The 12,989-nt window shown below is 44.0% G+C and overlaps 1 protein-coding gene across 6 annotated transcripts in view; it reads right to left on the minus strand.

The window, feature by feature from the left end:
* Window positions 1–524: 524 nt before the first annotated feature.
* IGSF9B (immunoglobulin superfamily member 9B) overlaps window positions 525–12,989 on the minus strand; it is a 115,274-nt gene continuing 102,809 nt past the window's right edge. For 2 of the 6 annotated variants that reach the window (XM_082201350.1, XM_082201349.1), the window contains exons 19-20: window positions 1,544–1,665; window positions 525–754 (exon numbers count right to left, since the gene is read on the minus strand). In XM_082201350.1, coding sequence (XP_082057476.1) covers window positions 531–754; window positions 1,544–1,665 — 346 coding nt within the window. In that variant the 3' untranslated portion in view covers window positions 525–530. Of the gene's footprint in view, window positions 755–1,543; window positions 1,666–12,989 lie in introns of those variants that run through there. The other 4 variants (XM_082201353.1, XM_082201352.1, XM_082201351.1 and 1 more) reach the window with 4 other exon arrangements.

Consider the following 12,989-nt stretch of genomic DNA (forward strand, 5'->3'; position numbering starts at 1 on the left):
ACTTCGAAGCTCCATTTCCCTCTCCTACAGAACTCCATGCACTGAGCTCTTCCTTTGCCTGATCCTCTGCAGGAGATCCAAACAAAGCTGATTTGCTTAAGCAGGGATGTTTCTCCCATGCCCGCCCACCTCCCTTCCTCTCTCATTTTGGATATTGCCTATCCTAACAGATTGCATTGCAACTGAAAATGCTACAGGGAGATGCAAACGGTCCCCCCACCCTGCAATGGTCAAAGACTTCATGTTGGGTTTACTCCTATCAAATACCACACAAGGGTATTGTGCACCATATGTAAGTTATTAATTGCTTTGTTAGGCACTTCCTGCCCCCCCATGTTGGTACCCAAAAACAAGACTGAAGCCCACACCCTCCAGTATGGATGAGCCACAAACACACACGCGTGCACACACACCTGTGCTTCAGCTTCTTCTCTCCCCGCTGTTTCTCTGTGGATTCTGCCTGATCACAAGATATTTGCACCCTTATCCTGCCCCACCCCTCCACACATACACACCCAGCTGGTGCTACTCTAAAGTAAGGTTGCATGCCCACTGGAATCATCATGGTCCACACTGTTGAGAATGGCTGTCTGGTCCTCAGGAACCTGCCGGTGGCAGAGGTCATCCTTCAGTGCTGAGAGGCGGGCAAAGGGGTCCTGGCGAGGATGTCTCTTCTTCTTCCGGAGACAGACAGCTTCGTCAGGCCACAGTACCTGAGAGTTAGGGTGTTGCTGAACCTGGGAGGCAGAACCATCTGAGGAGGAAGGTGACAAGGGCAGAGGAAGAGGGTGGTTAGGCATTTTGCACAGGCATCATGGCGGGATGCACAGGCAATCAGCAGTTTTGTTTTGTTCTTTGTTCTTTTTAAGCCAACAACAAAAAGAAGGAGGAAAAAGAAGTTCAGTACACAACTTAAAATATAACCAAGGCAGAGAGGTATTATTTTAGCACATGAAAAGTTGCGTGATTGTAGGAGAACAGGGGAAAGAAAAGCAATGTTTTGGGGTGGGAAGGTTTGCTTTATGCAGAGAGGGTGTGAGATGTTCATGGGATTGCCAAGAGGATGGATGATCCTTGGGAACGAGGCAGGGTTTTGTTTAAATAAAGATGTAACCAAGAGGAGGGCAGAATAGGAGGAGGAGGAGGAGTTAGGAGAGTTTATTGAGGAACTGGGGTAGGAGGGAAAAGGAAATGAGAGACACAGGAGCTGAGTTTAACGAGAAATCCACCGGAAAACTGTAGGAAACACCAGCTCAGGGTCTATACAAACTGGAGGTGAAAAGGGCTACAAACTACCTTTTGGCTTAAGGGTTGGAGGCAAATATCAGTGGGGTGGGTGGTGCAACCTTTCACTTCTGAAGATCCCGTGAACGGGTGAAAAAACAGGACAGAGTAGCACACTTTCTCTAGGCCCAGAGACAGAATCAATTCTCATTACAAGTCATTGACTTCAATGAGTATTGTGCCAGGCCCAAAGTGGCAAGGGGCAGGCAGGGCGGGGGGTGGGACGATTAGCCGGGAGTCTCGTGTTCCTCGCACTCACTGATTTGTTTTTTGGATTTCGAGGAGCCCTTGGATGACTTTTTGGGCTTCTTTATCCGCTGGTATTTCAGAGCTTCGAGCCTCTCAGGTGCAGCAGCGTTCCGGGTTGGAGATGGACGTTTTCTAGAAAGACAAAACAGACAAGCGCCATCAGTGGCCCCCTGCCGTATTCTGTCTCAAGGGAGGTCTCTCTGCTGGGAAGAGAGCATTCAACCTCTGTCAGGTCTGCCGTGGAAAAGGAGGGGGGAATATGAGGAGGGTCCTAGGAAGGTGAAATAAGGGTCCACACCACCACACTGGTGCTGGAGGGGAAACCTTTTTTTCCCTCACCTCTTCATGAATATATATATATATTAGTGTCATCACCCCACACTGCCAGACACCCCTGGCATTCCCCAACCAACCCTACCAGCTCTTTCTTTGGGAATTGTTTGATTTTTTTTGTTTGTTTGTTTTTTTGCTACTCCCACAACAAATGCTGCTCAGGTCGAACCAGGCAAAGGTTATAGAAAAAAGACATTAAGACTCCGACCCCTTGGCCATTCCTGCAAATGGAAGCAAACTCCTACAAATGGCTGGATCTCTAGAAATGAACCATGCTGGAAAAAATTGAAATAAAACTAGCACCAAGGCTCTTGAATTAAAATGATCTGCAATCTTTAAAAAAAAATTAAAGTGTCAATTCTAATGTCCAATAAGGCACTTTTTGGAATTAAGAGGGGAGGAAACGTGAAAGAAAAGAAAAGTCATATAACAGGTGTCCACAGTGGTGAGGCAAATTACCAAAATTTAGTAGCAAAAGGATGCATCCCAACTCCACAGCACAAAAAGGTGAAGGACATGAAAGTATCATGGGGTGTCGGGTGGCAGATGCAATGAGGGAAGGTAATAAAATTCTGAACTTTATTTCCAATATACATTTGCATTCATCCCAGTTTTGTTCTAGTGAGATATCATTTCTGCATATTCACCACACAAACATACAGCACACAGGTCCAAGGGAAAGGAACATTGCAAATTGTCTTGAAAGGTACAAGAGAAAGTGGGAGAACTCCTAGACTACCAACGACTTTCTCAAAGGACGTATCTAGACCATTACACTGTCACACTTCAAACTGATTTTGGACAACCACAGCTCCAGCTGATGGGTTTTGCCATAGGCAATGGCATGTTGTTGGGTTGGCTGGAGCTACAGCTACAACTCAAAGCATACTTGCTCCATCAAAATCTGTAGAACTTAATATGGGGCTTCTTCCACATGCCCTGTGTTGGACCCCAAGTCCCAACAACCCCAGCCAGCATGGCCATCAGGGATGATGGAAGTTGGAGACCAACAGCATCTGCAGGGCTAAGTCTATTGTTTCTTAGATAAGGGCCTTCTCTTTAATAGTACACCATCTCTGGAATGTTCTTCAGGAGGCTGACTACACCTTGTTCTAGAGGGACCTAGTTTCCCACTCCTGAATTTCTCCCTGGACAGACTGGGTTTGAAGCGAGCTGAAAGGCCTTCTCTCTTTATTTCAAGATAGATGGCCAGGCATCTGACGAAGTTCCGGATTGCCACAGGTCAGATTTGCTCTAGCTCAAACGCTTGTCCCATCACCCCACTCTTCCCCTAAAGGATCAGGTGAAGGACTGAAAGATTACATCTCTCCCCCCCCCCTCAGCTGAACCACTGTACCCATAACATTGCCAATGTGCCCTGGATGTCCTGTCATCTGCAATGTCTTGCTAATTGGTCCATTAGACCAAATAGGTGGAGCTAAACAGGTTTTGACTGTTTGGGGGATCAGAAACGAAAAGGAATACACTGTGGAGGCAGCAACTGTGACAAAATCTTCCAAAGTTCTCTTTGGTTTGGGGACACTCATCAAATTCCAGGGCCAGAACAACCTTCACAAAGAGTTGCTTCTCTTGTCACTGTCCCCTTCCTTGTGTATAGAACTGCAGAAATCTTCTCTGGCACCCACAGAGGGGGCGAGTCTCTCCTTTGCTGGGGGCAGGCCATATCACAGGGCTTCTCATAGGCATCTGATTCACCACTGTGGGAGCAGAATGCTGGACTAGACAGCCATGTGGTTGTAGTGGTTAGAGTGTTGGATGAAGACCTTCAGGGTTCAAAACATCATGAAGCACACTAGGTGATCTTGGAAACCAGTCACTGCCTCTCAGTCTCACAGTGTTGTTGAGGGGATTGAATTATGAAGGGGAGAACCGTGTTCATCACCTTAAGCTCCTTGGAAAAAAGGTAGGATATAAATGCAATAAATAATAAATGAGTGACTAGACTAGACTAGACATAGATAGATTTGGTTGCAAATATAATGAGCTACACTTAGTTCACAGTAGTGTAACATGGTATCATATTGTCATTTCTTTGTTGATTTTTCTACTTCTGTTTCTTATTACTCTCCCCCCCACCCGCGCACATTCTTGCTGTATCATCCTGCTTCTTCTCCTTCAGAATCATGTGGTTTAGGGGAGGATGTTCCAAAGCAGATGTATTATATAAACACACAAACACAAACTCTGTGGGCCAGACATTATGCCAGCTTTCACCAACCCAGTGCCCTTTTAGATGCTTTGAAGTACAACTACCATCAGCCTCAGTCAGCATAACTATTCTAAAACCCATGTAGTGCACCAGCCTAGCGAATGTTGCCTTGCGCAGTTCTCAAAACCCATTGCCTAGTTTCATGTTGCTCTAGTAAAGTCCTGGGCTCTGTGCTTCTGCCCTCAGTAGCAAATAAATATTGTGCAAGATCAGTGCTTGAATGATGAGGAGACTGGTGGGCCGAGCCCTGTTTTAGCCATATAATCCCCCCCACCCCAATTTCTCAAAACAGCAGCTAAGGGGGTCAGGATCCTAGCTACTGTTATCTAATCTGAGCACTGGGAATGAAGAGTTTTGTGAGAGAAACAAAATGCCCAAGGCTAACTGTTTGGAATGCAGCAACCCCTCAAAACCCAGGTAAATCTAGTGATGGGAAAATGTTATCTGGCTTTCTTTCTTCTTCCCTTTTGGTTAAAAAAAGTGACGAAATACAAAATTACAGAGTATGAGCAGATATTTATTGAACCTAATACTTCTGGTATGGAGATAAGAAGGAAGTCTGAATAAATGTTGATGTAGAACAGATAGAAGCAACATGTTATCTTCACTGTTTCTCTTCGGTTCTTGAAATGTTATTCAGATTCTCATCTCCTTCCATATTCTGTTCTGCTGCACTGCAAACAAAGCGTCTCTTGTGTTTTTGCTGGTTTTAAAAGGATCCAGGGAACAGAGATGGTTGCAAACAGGAGTTCTTTCAGGAAGGCCAGCTTTAAATAGGTAGATAACGGCAACAACAAAAGGAACGTAGAACATCTTTCCAGCTCCTTGACTTCAGCTTTTTCAAAGATGCATTTTTTTTCAATGGCATCCCAGGTTCTTCACTGCCTCCCATAACAGCCTAACTCCCATGTTCAAACTTGAGATGCAACAAAAGAAGAAGATGGAGAGGAAGCAAAATAACACCGTCTGTTAATAAAAACCCTGAGAGGGCTTCCTTTAACATGTGTCTTGAATATCCAATCTGAGTGTCCTACCATTTGGGACAATTACGCCAGCACACAATTTTCAGCAAAATTTAAAATGTTATTAACAAGCTGGGACACAAACAGCAGAAGTATGAAAAGTATGGCAGAAAGAGAGAAATTAGTCACTCCCATTTGAAGTTTTTTAAGAGACGATGGAAGGTGGCGGTGGGCCATTTGTCAAGATCCGGTCAATGGCGCAGAAGACGGCAGCAGAAAGGAGCTCCAGCCCAAGTTTGCATTTCCCTGTTCCTGCAGAACATTTGGAATCAAGCTTAAAGTGATGACGTTTCTTTTTCTTCTTCCTTGTAAACTACTAATCCAGAAAACTGCATTAGCCCAGCTCAGGAAACAGATTATGTTTTTTCCCTTGTTAATGTTAGATTATGAGGCATACTGGGCTGCTAACTAAAGCACGTTCATAATAAGATTTCAAATAATAAAATTCTCTCTCTCTCTCTCTCTCTCTCTCTCTCTCTCTCTGTGTGTGTGTGTGTGTAACATATATTCAACACCAAGCAGTAGTTGATATCAGGCATCTCCTGTCTACAAGGACTAGATAAGATAAGATGGGGAGCAAAACAAGTCACCTTGAACATTTTTGTGCCATCTTTGTGATTTGAAGTACATCTTTTCTACTGATCTACATTTCCCCTGCCTACACTGAGGAAATGTGTGCATGGACTATTCTGTTTTTTTTTTGGGGGGGGGGCAAAATAAACCTAAAATATATAAGAATATGGATATATATATATATATAGAAGTAAGCTATACTAATTGCATAAAAATAAGCATTCTAAGCATGAAAGGCTATGAAACCTCTCCAATTATTTTGGTGAAAAGACAGGCTGCATGTTCAGGACAAACATGCAAAAATGGATAGACTTTTTTTTTGGAATGGCAGGATTTTCCAACTTGTAATGGCACACACTAGTTTGGACACTACCTAATGCAGAATTGGCTGGCTGGTGTGCTACTGCACATCATGCCAGTCTATGGCTCACCACTCTTGCCCATTCCAATAGCTGCCATGCTTACATCTGCATTGAGTGCTGGGCTATTGTTGAGCACAATTCCCTATTAAAGCACTGGAGAGCCAGTGTAGTGTAGTGGTTAAAGTGCTGGACTAGGTCCTGGGAAACCAGGTTCCAATTCCCACCCAGTCATGAAGCTCCTTGGGTGACCTTAGGACAGCCACTGCCTCTCAGCCTAATCTACCTCACTGGGTCTTTGTGGGCATTAAATGAGAAGGGCGAGAACCACATACGCCACCTTTATTTCCATGGAGGAAAAAAGTGGGATACAAATGCAACAAATAAATTATGTTGAGCTATTTATTTTTTTTAATAAAAGTATTTATATACTACTATGTCATAAAAAAATACCATATTGGACACTATTCAGTGTAACTGGCCTACTTGTGAACTGTTATCAATCCCCTCGCCCACCCCACCTTTTTATTACACAAATGTGGGATACCTGTTCAGAAATCTGTTGCTGTATTTGGGGTATTTATCTGCAACTATGAATGCAGGATATTTACTTTAAATAAGATAGCAGATGCTTAGCTCAGTTTTCCCACAAGTTAATGTTAGACGGCAAAGGAAGGAAAGCCACTAATCAATAGCATATAGGGCTTCAAAGGTTGGGATTCAGGCTATTTTTTTAACGTATCATGGATATTTGTTGCATCCTTACTTAAAATCCTAAATTCTAAATCATACACAAGCCTGTGTGTGGCTTATTTTCATTCATTTTACTTTTGAGTCCTAAGCCTGTTCTAGAAGGAAAAGCAATTGTGATGGGTTTGTAACATTTTTTTTTAAATCCCTGTCAGTTAAGGATGGAGATAGACTACATTTGTCTGTTGTCTAAACTAGGTAGAATTTCCAAGAAAAGAATAACAGTATCACTGTGATGCAATCAAGATTAAGATTTAGAGTATAAGGTGTGCCTTTCTGGCTGAAGCAAAGGCCTTTCTTTTTTGACCAGCATCAAGTTTTCTATAATAAGCCATTAGAACAGGCATCCCCAAACTTGGTCCTCCAGATGTTTTGGGGCTACAACTCCCATCATCCCTAGCTAACAGGACCAGTGGTCAGGGATGATGGGAATTGTAGTCCCAACACATCTGGAGGGCCGAGTTTGGGGATGCCTACATTAGAAGTTCACAGGCATAACTTGAAGGTGGTGGTGGTTAGTGTTGTTCATACACAGCAGGGGCGGACTTTGGTATATGGCACCCTGAACGAGGACAAAATTTGGCACCCCTTGCCCCATCTTTCTAATTTTCACAGTAATTCTTTTTGGCACAGTTGCTTTTTTATGGATCTTCTCAGTAGGTATCCACAGAAATACAGGTTGATGTTGTTGTTACTATTTTGTGCCACCTTGGCTCGGTGTCCTGTGCAGGGGAACTGCTGGCACTGCCCTAAATCCAGTGCCATACCCAGCTTTTGGTATTCAGACCACCCTGCAGTGGCGGTTCCATTTTTAGGGTTTGAGGCTAATGGTCAGGGGTCCCTTTACCTAATTTAACATGGATGAAATGTCACCCATTCTTCAACATTACCTGCAATGTAAGTCATTTTTACTTCTCAGGGGAAGGGTGCAGCTCAGCTGCAGAGCATCTATCTTGTACCCCCAGAAGGTCGCAGGTTCAACCCCCAACATCTCAAAGTAGGAAAAAAGACTCCTGACTGAAACCCTGGAGACCTGCTGCCAGACAATGTAGATCACACTGAATTTGATGGACCAAGGGTTTGACACAATATAAGGCAGCTTCCTATGTTCCTATGGACTACATCAATTGTAAAAATTTCTAGAGGGGTAGCCATATGTGTCTATGAAAGTAAATGCAAGAAATAGTGTTGTAGCACCTTAACACATTTATAATGGTACATACTTGGAAGTGTCTAGGAAATATGTCACTCTCCCTGCTTCCTAATTTGGGTATTTTAGACTTTTTCTAATGGAATAGCCTAGATTAGATAGTGTACAAGCTTTGCTTTGGAAACACTGAATGTCAAGTACAGTTTTTTAAAGGAGTAAAACTTTCTAATGATCCATCTCACCCTGTTTTCTGTCTTCAACTGTGAACAGATTAAAATGGTTTAGAGGAAACTCTTCAAGTATTTAAGGAAGTTACCAATTCAAAGTCATTTATTCCCAGCTTTTAAAGAGATGAATGGTTTGGGGATCCACTGAATGTAAAATATGAACTGACTCAGACCCTGCAATCATCATTCTTTGTGTGCCTCCTTCACAAGAGGTCAGAGGGTGGCAACACAAGAACAGGGCTTTTCTGCGGTGGCTCCCCATTTGTGGACTGCTCTCCCCAGGAAGGGTCACCTGGCACTTCATTACATATCTTTAGATGCAAAGTGAAAACATTTCTCTTCAACAAGGCCTTTGACTGATTAAACAATCTATGACCTTTTAAATGTGTTTGTGGGCCAAGCAATTATTATTATTTTGTTATTATGTGTTTTTATGTCGCAAACCACCCAGTGATCTTTGGATGAAGGGCAATATATAAACATCCTTATTTAATAATAATTATAACAATAACAACATAGTATTTAAGTAAGTTTTACTCAGAGCACACCCATTGAAATGAATGAATATTACTAAACTAGGTTCATTCGCTTCGGTGAGTTTTCCCTGAGCAAACCTAGTTGACTATCACCCCACTCTTTCCTGTTAAATGCTAATGTTATGGCCCATTGATTTGTCTTTTTACAAAAACTAAACTAAACATGGTACCAGGTGATGGCATGCTGTGTTAGCCACATTTCAAATTCTTACCCAGACTCTATAATTAGGGCTCAAATGGCTAAGTTTTTTCCTGAAATGTCCAGTTCTTGTTAATTGAGCATAGGTGAAAACTAGGCTAAAACAAGAAAAGACTAATATGGCTTCCTTCCATAGTGTCCAAAGACAAGAAGAGAAAAAGCACCTGGAAGAGATACATGGTTTGCCTATTTGGCACAGTATTTTTCTTGAATGGCAACAGCAAAGGACAACTAAAATGAGCAGTTCTACTAGTCAGCAATGGCAGAAATCGGGAGCTATTATTTCTCTGGATCTTCCTTCCCAGCTGAAGGTTGGAAGAGTAGAGGAAGAAATGTAAGGGTGAAGTGGCAACCCTTGGCACTGGAATGAGACACCGAGCTGGAAAGGTACAATGAGCACAGCATTACCTCAATAAATAGAGTCTCTCCCCAAAACGCTGGATTACAGCCTCTAGGATTTTGAAGCTTTTAAGCACAGAGACCCCTCCTTCTCCATTTTAAGGGATTGCCAGCCACCTCAAAACTCCAAGAAGGACCTACGCTTGAGTGATACTGCTGCATAGCCATTTGCAAGCTGAGTCAATGAAAGATGCTCCCATCCTGCCCCCCAAGCATTTTCCTACTGCGGTGCCAGGCTCCACCACCACCAGCAGCAGCAGTAGCAGCAGTGCAATGAGGTAAGGAGGAAGCTGATAAAAGAGCAGGGCACACACCAGATAAAGGCATCCCTTCACCAGGTTTGCGGGGGACAGCACAACTTGTCTACACAACGGATTTTCACCATGCTGACAGGAGAGGGATGGAGAAGGGAAAGGAACAAGGGAGAGGAGGCACAGGTTGGGAGGTGAGGAGAGAGAGGTGGGAGGAGGGGAGAAGGCAGGAGAAGGAGGGGAAGGAAAGAAGAGGAAAAAGTAGTAACAATGGAGTGAGAAAAGAGAGAGAAAGCAAAACGTAAGGTAGAAATCATAATGAAATAAGAGAGAAAAAGCAATCAGACAAAGAGGACTTACAACTTCTCCAAGCCAGAGCGAGTGTGAAATGCATGCAGAGAACTGGCACATGGACAGCCTTTAAAGGGGAAAACTCTTCTCTTCCAAAAAAGACAGACAGACAAGAGTCCTCAAACTCCAAAAGATGTACACCAGAGTGACAACTGTCAGGGCATATGCAAGTCCTGGCCAACCCCCACCTAGGCTCACATCTAGGGCTATGAGCAGAAGGCCCTGCCCCACTTAAGGGAAGAGCACGCAGGACACCAGCTTCGCCTTGTGGTTTTTGGGTTTCCCATTGCAGAGATGAGATTAACTGTGAGGGGACAAGGAGGCCTGTCCTTGGTTAACAGACATCCACAGTGAACTGAGTGTACACACATAGCTTTTTATATACTAAAGGGCTGCAGGGTGCAGTACTGCACACCCACAATTCAGCTTCCTGAGAACCAGTGCTTCGCCCCCACCCGAGAACCAATGCTTTCAACCATGAAAAGTCAAGTTTCTAGCCCATACGGACACAAATATATTTTTGAAAATGTGTGGGCAATGCTTGCTGAGATCCCAGAAGCCAGACAGGGTTTGTGCAACAGTTAAGAGGCAGGATTTTAGCAGCCTGCTCTCCACAACAAGCAAAAACAAAATAAATTATATGAAATAAGAGCATCACACAAACTTTGCAAATATTTGGTGAGGGTACCTTATCCAGCTTTCATTGATGCAAAATTTGAATGGCCGAATGTGCAGAAAGTTGAGTGTGTGTGTTACACATACAGCCCAGATTAAAAACTGAAAAGAGGGCGATGACAACGCAAATCAAACCAGGCCATGGCTCAGTGGCACAGTCCTTGCTTTGAATGCAGAAGGTCCCTGGCTCAGTTAAACAGTTCAGGTAGCAGGTGATGATAAAGTCTCTCTTCCCAAGATCCCGGAAAGCTGCTGCTAGTCAGAAAGGATAATCTGGGCTAGAGGGAGAAATGGTCCAACCTGATTCAAAGTGGCTTCCCATCTTTTGGTCATGTGATCTACCAAGGCAGGAAATGGGGAGCCTGTCACCATTGGCTGGGGTTGATGGGAGTCCCAAAACATTTGGAGGGTGCCAAGCTGCAAAAGACTGCAGTAGGGGGTGGACTAAGGAGCCTGGTATAGCAGTCCCATCCAAGCTGCCACTGGGTATTAATGGGCCTTCCATTAGGGAGGCCTAGAATAAATCACCCAGGATCTTAAGTGTAACTTGGCCTGCAGTTCCCCTGGCATGACCTTGTATTGAAATCCATTCCCCAGTCCTCAGAAGACGGCACTGGGTTTTTTATGTTGCAGAAGAGAGTCATCCAGAGACACTGACGGCAATGCTCCAGATGCCTGTCCAAATTTGTCTGCATCTCCGCCGTGGAAGTGAGCTGATCTAAGGCGTCTGCACAAATCTCATAAAACATGTCCCTCTTCAGTTTTTATGGCTCCATAAAACAGTGGGGTTGTGTGCGTGTGTGCTTGCGGGTGGGGATGGCTGTATACTGACCTGGTCATAAAGTGCCCAGTAACGCTTCACCCACTGACAACTTTACAACCCCAAATCATAAAGCTATCACTTGCCTCTCTTCTTTATAGAGTCTCTTTTTAAATAACAACAGAGTATGCAGTCGCTTATCATCTGCCGGTTTTCACACAGGGCAGAAATGCCCAGCCTCTCTCGTTTAAGGAGAGACTCCTAGTAGATCAATGTTGCAGGACATAAATCAGTGCCTGCACAATTTGTGGTCATTTTTTGGGCAAGCAAAGCCAACCAGGCCTTTACAGCAGACTACTAGGGGTTTTGTCAAAGCCTCTCCTTTTGCTATTTTGCTAAGAAGAATGGTGAGAACAAAGAGTTTTCATCCAGTATTTGGCATGTTGCCACCCAAGGCTGGCGGTTTGAGATTCTATCAGTGGGTCTCGCAGACCCTCCAAGTGCCTCTATTTTCCAGGAAAAGTCCCAGATTTACAGAAGCCATCCTGGTTTCTGATTTGGTCCTGGAATGTCCCACTTTTTCTTAGGACATCCCTATTTTCATTGGAGAAATGTTGGAGGGAATGGAATAGGATGTGCCTATTTTCATCGGAAAAATGTTGCAGGGGATGTCTTTATTTTCATCAGAAAAAAATGGAGGATATGGGTCTTGCAAAAGGCTCCTCCCGCTCCTGACAGTCAAGGTGCACAGCTCTCAAGGCCATGACAATTATTTTGGCACCTGAGACAGAACATCCCAAAGCCCTGCTCCCTGTCCCCATCACTAAAAATAATTATAAATCAAATAGAGGCATCTCCCAGTTTATGCAGCAGTTTTGTTCCAGGCTTCCCTGTGTGTAAATGGAGCACCCTGGAGAGTCCTACTGGCTCACAAGGAGACCCTCCCCAGAGCCTAAAGAAGGTCTGCTGGTGAGCCAGGAAGACTCTCCAGGGTGCGCCACGTTTCCAGGTTCCACTTCTGGGTTTGTGGCATGTTGCATGTGCACCGTCACATCAAATATAGTATGCATAAATGGGGAGTTAGCAGTTTGCTGCCCTTTCATGACACCCAAAATCAGCTGCCTGGGGTGGCTGCCTCACTCTGCCTAATGGTAAGGCCAGCCTGCTCATTAAGTATGGGGAAGAGATGGGTAATATAATCTCATACACAGCAAGCTATATGGGAGGGTCTCTGAAGAACGGGGTTTGGAACTTCTGACTGGTATGGCGGTTAAAAGTGTTAGGCTAGAACCTGAGTTCACTGCTTCAATCGCATTGCTCCACTTGATATCCATTTATTGTGGTCCTTCTTGGTGACGGGGCGCACTCTTGAGGAGCAAGGGGGCAGCAGGGGGGAGGTGTGAGAGGTGTAAATAACTTTTTAACTTAGAAAAGCTGGTATCACTGGATCAAGTTAATTTGTTTTGTTGAATTAATTAAACTAAATTGGATTTTGGATACATGTTCAATTTATTGTTACTAAGGCAAACTGCTATTCTGAGCAATGCTTTTTGTAGAGTAGGGAGCACTGGGGAAGAGTTTATGGAATCAAGGGGTCAGTGGGCCGAAAAAGTTTGGCTGATATAGAGTCTGTGCTTATAG

This window comes from Podarcis vaucheri, assembly GCF_965113315.1.
Source record: "Podarcis vaucheri genome assembly, chromosome: 15".
Taxonomy (NCBI): domain Eukaryota; kingdom Metazoa; phylum Chordata; class Lepidosauria; order Squamata; family Lacertidae; genus Podarcis; species Podarcis vaucheri.